This window comes from Chamaea fasciata, unplaced genomic scaffold (assembly GCF_029207755.1).
Source record: "Chamaea fasciata isolate MVZ Bird 193981 ecotype frontalis unplaced genomic scaffold, bChaFas1.0.hap1 SCAF_8, whole genome shotgun sequence".
Taxonomy (NCBI): Eukaryota; Metazoa; Chordata; class Aves; order Passeriformes; family Sylviidae; genus Chamaea; species Chamaea fasciata.
In genome coordinates this window covers 2540925-2554485 of record NW_027094093.1, presented here as the reverse complement: position 1 = coordinate 2554485, position 13561 = coordinate 2540925, and the positions used below count along the sequence as shown (strand labels likewise).

Sequence of the window (13561 nt, the reverse complement as noted above, 5' to 3'; positions counted from 1 at the left end):
AACAAACTGAACAGCCCTCATTTCCTGTCCCCAGCCCGTTCCCCCTGCACAGACACTCTCCCTCTTTGAAACACAGCCACGAAAAATCAACTGCAGTGCTCACAGCTTAATTCTTCCCGCCTGGCTGTCAATCAGATGGGAGCTTATGATGTACACAGCCCGTGGATTTTGTAAGCTGCCTTCCTGGAAGCAGCAGTTTCAACTAGGGGGAATTAAAGAAAAAGAAATAAAAAAAGAAAAGAAAGGAAAAGGCAGGATAGAAGGATGCTGTGCCTCTCTCTCGTTACCGCTGACTCCTCGAGCCATCACTTTTGTTGCCGAGCAAACTTTGAGAGCCACTGGAAAGTGATTAAAATTTGGCAGCAGAATGTCTAAACCTCTGGAATGGCTCAACCTCTGGCGTTTCTATAGCAATGGGGAAGAGTGCAGGATGTGGGAAAAGCCTGTAGCATTGCTGCCATCCTGCTGTGAACCGGAGGTATCGTGCTTCCGACTTTGGAGCAGGAAAACCCATTTTTGGACAATGCCCCCCCCCCCCCCTTCAAATTTAATTCTTGGGCTCACTGCAAATTAAATGCTGGAATTTCAACCAGAAGATTGACAAACTGTTTTGCTTAATGGTTAGTGCCCTCCCTCTCATGCAACAGCCATGCCTTGCCTGTCTCCCCATCCAGAAGACCAGGGTGGGATCCCAGCCTCAGCCTAAAGCTGCTCTTGGACCATGATTTTCCATTGAACACCAAATCCAGGCTTCCTTTTGCAGGAACACAACGGAATTTGTGCTGAGAAACTGAAGAGAAAGCATAGCAGACAAAATGATCCACTTTGGGGTGGGCTCTTAATGCTCAGTTCCTAACTAGAAAGAGTTGGGTTTGCCAAGGCTGCTGAGCAGTGCTATCCATGATTGCTGCACATTCCCAGGGATGAAAAATAAGCCAGGCTAATTGAGCTGCTGAAATCTGTATTCAAAAGCACAGTGACAGGATCCCAGGTATGAAATTGCAGCCGTTTTCATCAACTCCTTGCCTTTTCTCCCCCGTTTTCTCCTAGGTGGGCAGGGAATTGCAGCCTTCAGTGGTGTGGATTCGAGACTCAGAAAAAATGTATTCCAAAGGGCCATCGAAGGGAGAAGAAGAGGTGAATTCTTTATTTCAGTGCAGATAATTTCTCCTGTTGCACTACAGCCCACACAAAGGAACAAGTGTATTCCTTAGCTTAGCATGTACCACTATGACCAGACCTGCCAAAGCTTGCTTGATAATAGCTTGTCTCACTAACTTTTTTTTTTTTTTTTTTTTTTTTTTTGCTTTTAAAAGAGTCTTGTGACTTCTTAAGAGCTCCCCAGAGGTCACATTTCTCTCTTCCACCTATCCTTGCTTTATTTAAAAATAGTCCAGTCACTGCTCATCAGTGCACTGCAAAGTAAAAGGGAATAATGGAGAATTTCAAAATACGAGGCAAGAAGCTAAAAGTTGAGATGAACTTAAATTGTTCAGCTCTATTAATTTGGGAAATTGGATGGAGCCAAAGTGAACAATAAAGTAACAAGGATAAATTTCCACTGCAAAAACAAAGAGCCTGTGTTAAATAGTTACAATTGCAGGTTATTTTCTTTGGGCTCCCGTGAGTCCTAACGCCACTGCTTCCATTCCTTTTTCTCCTGCGTGGCTTCCCCACTGGAAAGAAAATTAAAACACTGCCCCATAGTCACAGCAACAACACCACAGCAGGGAGCAATTCACCCCAGTTCACATTGCCTGCAAAATATTCTGCTTTTAGAGCTTTATGTGAAAAATTAAACCTTTTTCCTTAGACTGTCTGTGGGGTGGTCACAAGCCTGTATTTTGGAAAGGCAACGCAAGGCAACCCAACCTTGTCTGGGGCTGTTCCCTCTGCCAGGGCTGGGTGAGCTGATGGATGTGCAGTGATCGATGCCCTCAGTGGTCCCCCACAGCGAGAGAAAACCTTTCTCTTGGGTTCAAATCCTGACAGAAAATGCAGATGGGCATTAAAATTAAGATTAAGGGCCAGAAATGGCCTGGATTACTCATGATCCTTGCTTGCTTAGCCACTGGTGTGGAAAAATTTCTTGTCCTGCCCACTTCAGAGTCAAGGGTATCACCTCTGGCCCTTCTGCCCTTTTGCAGGGACATCTTCCACTAGACCAGGCTACTCCAAACCCTCTCCTAAAAGATGAGCTAAGCTCAGCCTTTAGAAGCCAAAGCAAGTCTCAGTCACTGTGCTCATCCCAGGGTGACATTTCTGTCACCAGGACTGAGGGACAATTCGTCCAGGAGCAAAACTCTGAGCTGGCTGTGTCACCCTGGCCAGCAGCAGCCCCGTGCCCCAAAGGGGGCCCTCAGCCCTAGGGCTAAGGCATGCTCATCTCATTATCTTGATTAAGCAATTGGCACACTTGAAAAAAGCATCCCATGCCTATGAGAAGAAAAGGAATGGTCCACCATGTGTATTGTGTTGACAAGCTTATTTAGGGAAAAAAACCAAAGTGCTACTCTGCCCCAAAATTTGTGGGAAAGCTTATTGATTGACAGTAATGACACCAACAACAATCTGATTAGGCTTCTCCAGGCAATATTCACTTGAGCATTATCAAACATAACCCTCCAAGAAAAGCTTTTGCTCAATACTCATCTGTTCTACAAGTAGTAGTTAAATATGTGTTATTAAGTCAAGTAGTAAATTATTGCAAAGAACCCTGAGCCCCAGGAACCTTTGTTCTCGGAGCCTCGGCAAGTTAGAAAACACAGCAAAAAATAGGGAGTGTATTTTTCACACTCGAAAAAATCATAACCTCCAAGAGCTGGGAGGATTCCAAACTAGGTTACAATTTTCTACCTGTCGAGGTGCATCAGGTGTGCAGGTCCCTGCAATATTTCTTCTTGAGCTGGAAATCAGGATTTCCTTCTTTAGTTTAGTTCTTTCCTTCCTGCCTTAGAATAACTAGACCAGTAAATTCAGTAGTGAAAGGCACTGGCACAAACCCACAAAAACAGAGGCAGAATCAAGTGTACACCTGAATGTGAGGAGGCAGGATCTTCCTACTTGTGTTGAGAAGTTAAACTTGTGTTGATATCTCATCTGCTCATACCAAACACAACCAGACCACTAAAAAAACCCCAAAATCCTGTTGCAGGCAGCAGGTACAGCTCCAGTTCATTAACTCTGAGCTGTCAGCATCATTAACAACTCTTTCCTTCTCGTATTTCCACGGGCTGCAGATGAACTTCAGACGCCTGGCCAAGCTCCTGCCCCAGTTCCTGAAGGCTCTGAAACCCAAGGACAGGGTGCTGCTCGTGGGGACCACCCGCAGGCCCTTCGATGCCAATCTGGGACCTTTCTGCAAAGCTTACCAGAAAATCATTCTCATTCCGAAGCCTGACTACCTCACAAGAATTGGCAAGTATTTCAACTCATCCTCGTTGTTCATCCTACTGTTTAAAATTCCTGCTTATTGTCTGGTTATCCTCAGAACTGTCCTTCAGCTCAAGGCATGCCTCTGGTGCATCTCAAGTCCTGAAAATTTAGGTTAAATCAATACAGGTTACTCCAATGGCCAAAAAATAAACGTGTAAGTTGGGAGAAGAGTTTAAAATACTCTTTACCAGCAGTTCACATTTTTCCATGAGTTTAGTGTGCACCAAGCTCAGCCTGAGCTGGTTTCCCCCCCGTAAGAAGCACAAGATCCTATTTCAGCACACATTTTCTATTTTAAGCTATTGATGTGTTTTGGGTTTTTTTAACACAGGGATTCTGAATTTCTGCTTCCAGTTTGCAGGTCTGAATTTCCAGTCTCCATACTCTAAACAACACAACTTCTCAGCCTCTCCAGAACCAAGCCATGTCCGGAGGACTAAATTTTCCCCTCTCACAAATTCCACTTTTTGTGCTTATAGATCATGAGAGAAATTGTACAGGCATCCATGATTTTGCATGTCTGGTCTATCAGTTGATAGACCTCCCCCATTCTGACAAAATCATTGAATATTCCACATACTGAGACTCAAAGCTTGTAAGAAAAACAGGGTTTTTTTTCCAGCCATGTAAATTGGTCCAATAAAACAAACTTCCACTGCTTTGAGATTTTAAGCACCCTGAAGTCTGCAATAAACAGCAGTGAAAGAAAACACATTTGACTCAGGGACCTTGCCACACAGGTACTCTTTGCTCCGTCCACCTTGTCACAAAACTCTCACAAACACATTGTGCAGTCCAGTTTCATCCTGCATCCCTCAGAGGCAGCCAAGTGATGCACATTTGGGCAAGCCCAAGACAGAGTTTGGCTGCCTAGTACATTGTAAATCTCTCCCACGTTCCATCATTTCCCTGGTGTGGATGGGAAATGGTCACCAAGCAAGTGAACATGTGTTTCATGTTAGGTTACAGCTCTGAGAAATTATCTCTGAGAGATAAGGGGACATGAGCAAAACCCAGAGAAAGGAGGTGACAGCAGCTGAATTTAGCCGTGCTCGCTTCTGGGGGTTGAACTGTCACATTCTGGGACTCTCACCACAGACTTGGAGTCAAAAAAAACGGCCAGCTCAAGGAATTTCAAGTGCACACTTAAGAATGCCCAAAATGTTAACTCGTGGCATTTTAAAGCAGGATAAACCTGTAGCTTTAATTCTTTGACCTTGCCCCGTTTCAAACAGTGCCTGGCTTGTTCTTCAGCTCCAACCTTCCCTATAGTTCTGTGGAAATAGGATCTTCACCTCCCAATCCTGTCAGTTTTCAGTGCCTGACACCCCATTTGAGAAGGAAAGAAACTTGCTTTGACAGAAAAATAACAACAAATACCTGTAAGTCACAGTGCACAGCTACCTGTCTGCTGCAGCCCTCCCCCTGGATACAGACCAGAGTATTCCAATCTGTGCTCGGTGGGAACAGTAAATATACAATGGAAATCATTAAACTGGAAGATTCACAATCCCATACTGATTTCTTGCCATTAATCACCCTGCAAGGCAGTGCCTTGTGTTACACACCTGCACCGGGAGCTGCAGCAAACAATGTATGATCGTGCCTGCTCTTGTGTGCATCAATTCCTCTTTTATGAATTAGTGATTCAGCCAATATTTATTGAGCTCAAGTGGGAGACCACAATTTGCTGGAGTGAAAAATGGAGTGCAGAGCTGTCAATAGTTATGGGCTCCAGCCTGTGCTATCGACGTGGCAATCCGAGGAAGAACAGGGCAGCTCTTCCAGCAGCATCAACCTCCACCCAACATCTTCATGCTAAAACCTGAGCACTCAAATGTCAAAGCAGATTCAAAATGTCTCATTCAAGAAACTTTTTAACCTCTTATCCATAACCCTCCAAATCTTTTCCAAATATTTCTATGTAATGCTTTAAAACAAAGCCTGAGGAGACAACATCAAAGTTCTCCCAAATTTCCCTGAAAGAGATCCTTACTTAACATAAAACAAACCAAAAGATTGGTATTGTTCCTGCTTTTTGGAAGCAAAATCTCAGCCACTTCCCAACCCCAAAGAAACCAATCATGTCTCAGAGGTTAACAGCTGAAAGATACCAGATTCACCTTTCAAGTGACAAGCAAAACCCCAATCACAGAAAAGCTGCACCTTGCCTGCACAGCTGGGAGCCTTTGGGACATGGAGTCCCCCCAGCAGCCCTCAGTTCAGCAGGAATAAGCTGTGATGAGGGCTAAAGAAAATAAAAAACAGAGAAATAAAACCAGGCTGTTGGTAAAGGTACTTAACTCTGCACATCCAAATGGGACAGGTTCTGTGTGTACAAACAAGTAGTTCCTTCCATTTTTACATACATACCCACCCCACTTTATGTACCCTTAGTGACTTGCTGAAAAGTACTGAGTGGTGGCCAAAAATTATCAGAAAGGATTTAAAAAAGCATGTGCCTAAAGGCCTCTGTGCTGCAAATCTGAAGATGAAGGAAAGCACACACACAAACAGATGAATCATGGCTTTCCTGATCCATAGTCCTTATTTTCTTGTTTCACTTTCAAAATAAATAATCATGAAACAGCTTTCCTTGAATCCCGGTCTTTACACTGTCTCTTTCCCATGCCCTGATGCTCAGCACTGTGGAAGCACTACATCCTGCAGGGCGGTGGGGCCCTCACCAAGCTGGTGAACCTGAACTGCCTGGCGCAGGTGTCGGACGGCTTCACCCAGGGACACGTTGTGGACGTGGTGCACACCGTGCTGACGGAGCTGAGGCTGCTGCAGATGGACAGGAAGCCACTGAGGACTGCTGAGTTTGTCACCCCTCTGGCCAGACACGACCCCGTGTACAAAGAGGAGGAAGAAACGTTTCAGGTGAGTCCCAGAACTCTGTGGCCTGTCTTTGATCATTCTCTGCCATGTCCAGCTTGATGTAGGGACCTCACTATGTGAAAGGTGACTTAGGGCTCAACAGCACCAAAACCCATCTCCCCCGATCTGGGGATGTGCCAAACCAGCCCTTATTTTGGCAGCACAGCTGGCAGAGTGCTTTGGTGAACCTGCTGCCGCTCATGTTGAGCAGAGTGGCCTCCACGAGTGTGGATAAAACACACAGGGGCCGTTAATTCCATGCATTTGTCCTTCTCCTTCCAGAGCTGAGGTGTTCAGCAAGCCTGGATGTGTCACCTTGAGAAGGCAAAACACCTGGCCACTCAGTCTCCACACAGGGATCAAGATCTAAGCCCTTCTCTTAAACCATTTCAAACAAGAATTTCTTTAAAAGTTTCCATTTCCGGTTTTAAAATAAAAGAGTTTCTGCCTCAAGATCCATCCCTCTTCTCTTCCTGCCCTTGGGTCTATAAAATCCTGAGGGCAAAACTGAGAGCATTTGAGATGTATTTTATTCACAGGCACAGGATGCCCAGAAAAGCTGTTGCTGCTCCCTGGAAGTGTCCAAGGCCAGGTTGGATGGGGCTTGGAGCCCCCTGGGATAGTGGAAGGTGTCCCTGCCCATGGCAGGGGGTGGGATGGGATGGGCTTTAACCCTTCCAACCCAAACCAGTCTGTGGTTCTGTGATTCTCCACATGCCTCAAATATCCACGGATCACCTTCAAGCCTGATAAAATGCCACAAAAACCTTGGGCACTGGGCAGAGAGCCCCAGGGAGCTGCAGGCAGCCCGCACCAGCGGCTCCCAAAAAGCTAAGACCTCTGTACTGCTCCAGGAGACCCCAAAAGAGCTTTCTCTGTCCCACACCCCCAATAATTTCTGCTGCTTATAAACCCCTCACTTTTCCTGGCTGAAAGGTTTCCTTGTTGTCCTGCTCCTTGAATCCCCCAGCACCTCCCACCACAAACAGGACGCTGATTCTCCCAACTTTCTCCAAGGCTTCTTCCCCTGCTGACCTAATGATAGTGCATATTTCTCCCAGCCCTGCTGAGTACTTCCCGATTTCCATTTAGAGCCATTTGGCTCACTCAGCACAGGCAGCATTTGTGATATTTGGCAAAAAACTCTTCTCTTTTTTTCCTCATGCTTCCTCACTAAACCAATATCTCTCCTCAGGGAAAGGCTAATGGTTCAGTTAGCAAAGGGGAAAAAAAATACTCCATCATTCCCAGCTCCAAGTAGTAATCCATTTGTACCCTGAAACATGAGAGCAAGTATTTAGTGCAAATTTAACTTGAAAATATTATCCCAGTCACCATAAAATGTGCCTGTTTTGTACAGCACAAAGTGCCCAAGCAGCGCCTCATTTGGAGCACAGCTCAAATGATCCTGTCCTCAGCATCCCATGGCAATCATCTCCTTGCATTAATTACAGCCCTTAAGAAAGTATTTCCTTTTATCTGTTGGAATTTTGGTTCCCTTAAATGTCATGGAGCCTTGCTGCAGCACCTGTGATATGGCACAGGGGAAGAGGATTGTCAAAATAGCCTTGTGCATTAATTAACTCCAGTAATCCCCATCTCTCCTCACACAGAAGCCCCTCTTCCCAAGCTTCCAACCACTGCCATTTCTGGACCTTTCCCCTTGCTTTGCTTTGTCCCTTGTGGAAGTGGGGCAGCTAAAACACAGTGTTCAAAGTGAAGATTAGCCTTGTGATGAATCTTTGATTTTTCTTCCCTGGAAGCATGAATCTCCCAGTCTGACATTTATATTCTGCCAGTGTTCCAAAATTAGTATAAATAATGCAAAGTTTGTGACAGTGTGATTTCTCCCTTCCATTTACTCAAATTTCTGCCCCAATTACACATCCACATTTTCTGAAATTACACATTACTGCGCCAGGGTGGTTGATACAAATCCCTGCACAGAAAGGATTCCTGGAGAGGCAAAGCCAGCTAGCCACACCAGTTCTGCCTGGCAGTGACTGGACCAAAACCATGGAATGGTTTGGGTTGGAAGGGACATTAAATCTCGCCTTGTTCCACCCCATGCCGCGGGCAGGGACACCTTCCACTAGAGCAGGTTGCTCCAAACCCCATCCAACCTGGCCTTGAGCGCTTCCAGGGATGTGGCAGCCACAGAAATACCTAATAAACCCCATTCCAAAGCCTGATGACATCATTCCTCCAAAAGCCAAATGTTTTAACTCTGATCAGTCACTGCTGCCAGTAACTTCCATCCCCAGTTCAGATGCTGGTGATAAAACAGACTTTTATTTTAGCTGTATTTGAAGGGCTAACTTCATTCATCTCATGGCAGTTATGCCACTTAAAGAGGCAAAAAGTTACTGCTGTGCACTGAAATATTTGCACAAAGAATTGGGAAGAGAACAGAAAGAGACATTCCAGGTCTCTTGGCTTCTCCTGCCAAATGCCTCTGAGTCCTTTGCCAGAGATCCAGAGCTGGCAGGGACGTGATCACCCCACAAAACAGCTCTTTCCACCCCGCCAAGCTCCCAGAAAACTCTTGGCAAAGTTTTCCTACTCTCTCCACCTCCCACTTAAGGTCTGTTGGGTGTTACACCCAGGACACAAAACTGGGGGGGAAATAAAATCTCTGTGGCCTGGTGGAGCCTCACGCAGGGCCAGAGACATCACTGGGTTCTCCTGGCTCCCCTCAGCTGCTGCCAGGGAGAGGCAATTCCTGCTGGAGCCCAAACTCACAATCACCCCCTCATCCCTGTCATGGGAAGGGCCAGAAACAGCAACACATCCCAGCTCTGTTGTTCTCCCAAAACCAGGAATAGTTTGGCGTGGGACTAAGGCAGCAAAATTCAACTTCACTGAGAGCTGTGGGGTTCCTGCCCACCACCATCCATGGCCTGCCTGGATGTGGGCGCACAGGAGGCTGGAGGATGTTTTTATCAATGAGGACAGGGGCTTTTGGAGGAGGAGGAGAGGTGCTCAGCTAATTCAGATAATGAAAGCAGAATTGCAGTGTCCAGCAGCCAGCTGGACGTTTGGCCCCTGTCAGGCACCTGCTGACAGTATTTACCTGCAGGGTGCCTGCCATCATCAGCTCTTCCTGAGGCCCAGAAGAAGCTCTTGAAAAGATGACACCAAGAAGGACCATCTGGGGTCAGGAGAGGAACATGTGGAGTTTTCCTTCCCTACACCCTTCCAATACCTCTTCTCCCAGCCTCTCTTCCTGTAACACACACTGGGCGACTGGACAAGGCAAATTCTCCCTAGCAGGCTCAGGCTGGAAGCAGGATTTGGGATGGATCAGGTGGAAAAGGCAGACTTTGCAGGGTGCCACGTAGGGAGGGAGGTTGGAGATGACAGGGGCAGAGATGTGGCATTGAATAGCAGCCTATGGTCAAGAAGGAAGACATTTCATCAGTCATGGTCAATGCCTGCCAGGATTTGAATCTCTGGTTTAGGCAGGACTTTGTTGAGAAAGGTCCTCGGACAGACAGGGAAGGAGTGATTCCTACCCAGTGCTGACTTTAAAGCCTCCCCTTCACTTCACATTATTCTCACACAGCCCAGAGCTGCCTCCCTGACATCACAGCCCAGGAGCTGGGCAAGTCTGCAGAGCAACTCCACCAGAATCATTTACAAGTCACAGGCCTGTGAACAGGCATCTGAAAGCAATAAACAGGTTCTTAATGTTCGGGGTTTGTTTTGCTTCCTAAGCTCCCTCATTGAAATCAAAGCTGTCTGGATCGATTTGCGGAGGCACGAGAAGGGGATGATTTGTCTGTTGCCAAGCCCGGAGCAGAGGGAGCTCTGACAAGAGCTATATTCTCTGGAAATAGGGTTGATCATGGAATTTAACATTTCCATAACTATAGCAACACAAATGGCCCAGCTAAGTATTGCTGTTAATGAGACTCAGCTCGATCAATTGCTGCACTTCTTGGTAATAATAATGTTCTCAAGAGATCTGAGGGTTTCATTTTGGCTTCTCCACCAGCCAGCATGGATTTTAAGAGGTTTGGGGTTTTTTTAAAGAATGCTCCATTACAGTAGTAAAATGTTTAAGTGGTCTGTCTTGCCCTGGTTTTTTATTTCTTTTAAATTTTATTAAAACATACAAATGCTTTTTGATTCTCCAGGCCTGGTATGCCAAGACCCCGATGGGGAAAGCGTGGAGCACAGCACAGGCAGCAAAGGAAGAAGAAAAAGGAAGGAAAGGGAAAGGAAAAGGAAAGAAAGGAAAAGGGAAAAAGTAAATTCCTCAAGGATTTTTCACCTGGCCCTACCCAGTCACAACTGCTTCACTGGGAAGGCATGGCAGATTAATGCTCCTCAAGTTATAGGTATTCTAGGGAAGGGAATTCCTCTCCAAATTAATTTTTCAAAGTTAAAAAAAAAAAAATCAGATGAGATATAACATGTAGCTCACAGAGGATAAAGAGTTAATGACCACTGACTTTCCCAAGCATTATTTATTCTAAGAGATTTTAGGGGGCAGAAGGGTTCATTACTCAGGCCTGTAACATGCCATCAACTTTTAGGCCACACTCATTTATTTCAGCAAGTAACTCTCCTTAAAAATTGATGTCACTTTAATGTCTTTCATTACTTTAATATCCTATATGCTTTGTAAAACTAACTGCTTTATATATCTGTGGGTCTAAAGCCTTACAGTCCTCAATAAAACTATTACAGCTATAAAGACTGCTTTTTTTAATTGGTATGGATTAGGAGGCACTTTGTGCAATCCACCGCAAGCTGAATATTTACACAGCTGCAGGAGGAACAGAACTTGCACCTTTTGAGGCCTCAGCGTGGACAAATTCATATACGTGGGTGTCAGCAGAAAAAAGTCAAGCAGCCAGGTGGTAATTTGGGTGGATGTCCACCCAAAAATCTGTTTTTAATCTATTTTGCCATAGAAAATAATGCCTAATTAGCTTGTTTGCACAAACAGCAACGTGTTTGTTGCTTAATGCACCTTGTTTACTTACAAATCAGCAATTTTGAGTGCAAAGGATTTATAAGGAGAGCTTAGAGCACCCTAAAGCTTTGGGACATCCTACAGGCCAGTGCTGGGGTCAGCACCTCCTTCATGTCAGGCACAGGATCATATTCACCGAGGTCTTCCATAAGTAAGAGCCACAAACACCAGTTTTTCCCGGTGATCGCAGAATTCCTATGTGGACTTGACAAGAGGTAACTGGGAATACACCACCCACCATCCCCAGGGAGCTGAGGAACCTCTCTGTGCCTGCATCAACAGCCTGGGAGGTACACGTTGTGCAGCACTGCTGGAACCAGCTGCTGGGAAGGGGATGGTATTGAGCCCCTCCTGCTCCTAAGATGAAACCAAACGGGAAAAGGCACTCCTGGGAACAGGAATGCCTGAGAAAAAAGGCCTGGGAGGATTCCTGGGTGTACCTAACTGCACAGAAAATCATTCGAGCAGTTGTATCACTGTGCACAGTGAAGGGAACTGGATGGGTCTGGTTAATAAAGGGAAATTTCTCCCTATAGGCTATCCCAGCACATAGGATAGAGCAACCCCAATTTGAGATTGTAGTGGTCATTTCTAGCTATATTTTACTGTCTGGTACAGGGCTCCCCAGGATTTTACCCTTCCGACCTTGTGACTGCACCCCCCGCCCTGCCAAGGAGATCCCTAGCAGTAAGAGAGGAAATTCTTGTTGTATCTCCCCTGTGCAACCCCTCAGGACGTTTCTGATGGACACCAGCTCTTCCAGGAGTAATCCAGCTGCTGGAATCTCCACGACTTACACGAGAGACCCCTTGAGCTGCCAGCCCAGGGTTCAATCCATTGCAACAGCGCAGCTACAAACATTAGCTTTCCATCCCTTATTCTTCGGAGCTCCCCAAATGCAGCAGCATCCCCCAGTTGCATCAAACAAGGCGCTTTTAATTTCATCCTTGAGGAGAAAAGCCAGGCTCTCCACAGAGGTGCCAGGGTTCGTGTCTGAAAACCCCTCATCTCCGCTCTCATCGGCAGGGAAACTAATTTGGATAATTCCGCCCTCAATCTTGCCGACAGCAGCACCCTCCTCTCCACGCCAGGTTTGACAGCACGGCGTGATGTGATGAAAGGACCACATTTCGGGAGGATGTAAGCAAGCCCATTAACTCATATTTCAGCAGCTTCACTGCAATCTCAATAGCAAAGTAAAAGCAGCTGACTGGCAACATCCATCTCCGGGGCACGACGCTGACCCTGTGCAGGGAGGATGCTGAACTCCCACAAACCTGCAGGTTTTCCCCAATATTCACCAGTTCATGGGGGGGAAAAACACCAGGGAATTTATCCTTTAGTGTAGCTTGCACTGGTGGCTGCTTGCATTTATTTCTTTCTGTGAGGATCTAAAAGCCACAACTGGTTTGACTACAAACAGCTCAGAGTGCAGGAGTTGACAAAGTGAAGTGTCCCAGGCTAGGTTGGACAGGGCTGGGAGCAACGTGGGATATTGGAGGGTGTCCCTGCCCGTGGCACAGGGTAGAACTGGATGAGATTTAGGGTCCCTTCAAGCCAAACCATGCCATAAAGCAGAAAAGCTCTGCCCTGTGAGGCTGCCAAGCCCCTGCTCTCCTCAGGAGGTTCTTCTTGTGGGGACAGGTAGGGAAGAACGAGGAGCAAATTTGATGCTGTTTATAATTATTGTTACAGAGAGTGCAGCTATTTGAAAAATGAATGAAGCAGCTGCATCAAGCAGAGCCAACACACAGTCATTTCAGTGTCAGTATTATTCAGTGAAGTGGCCCTGGCTGGATCTCCAACATCCTTCCCACTGGGAGGCTCTGGCAGGAACACCTCTAGAAACGCTCTTCCAATATCTCCACTCTGAGATCTTTCACGGGAAAAGAGGTAAGAAGGTTGTAGCTTTGCTAAGGCCAGCACTACTGCACTGTGCCTTCCAGCCACAGATTTGATGGAGGAGGAAAATCCTGCCTCCTCCACCCAGCCAAAGGTGAGCTTTGAGGGACAGCAAAGGGGGGGGCCAGGCTGCTCTGCTTCCTGGTGTGGAGGCGGCAGGCAATCCAGCAGCAGCACCAGCAAAGTTGAGAGGAGAAGCTGTCATGCTCATTTATATATGTAAGTGATCTAGAGAATTATCAGCTAAATTATTTAAATGTCCCATTACTATTAAATTACTGGGCATTCATTGTAAGAACAGTCATAATACAGTAACTAATTTGGTATTAATGTGAATGTCAGCATTTCATTGCAGTTATT

The 13561-nt window shown here is 46.1% G+C and overlaps 1 protein-coding gene across 1 annotated transcript in view; it reads left to right on the top strand.

Annotated features, from left to right (window-relative positions):
* IQCA1 (IQ motif containing with AAA domain 1) overlaps nucleotides 1–11005 on the top strand; it is an 87199-nt gene extending 76194 nt beyond the window's left edge. Inside the window, exons 15-18 of the mRNA XM_066189309.1 lie at nucleotides 1051–1137; nucleotides 3240–3417; nucleotides 6080–6318; nucleotides 10455–11005. Of these exons, the coding sequence (XP_066045406.1) occupies nucleotides 1051–1137; nucleotides 3240–3417; nucleotides 6080–6318; nucleotides 10455–10571 (621 nt within the window). The 3' untranslated portion in view covers nucleotides 10572–11005. The remainder of the gene's footprint in view (nucleotides 1–1050; nucleotides 1138–3239; nucleotides 3418–6079; nucleotides 6319–10454) is intronic.
* The last annotated feature ends 2556 nt before the right edge of the window (nucleotides 11006–13561 follow it).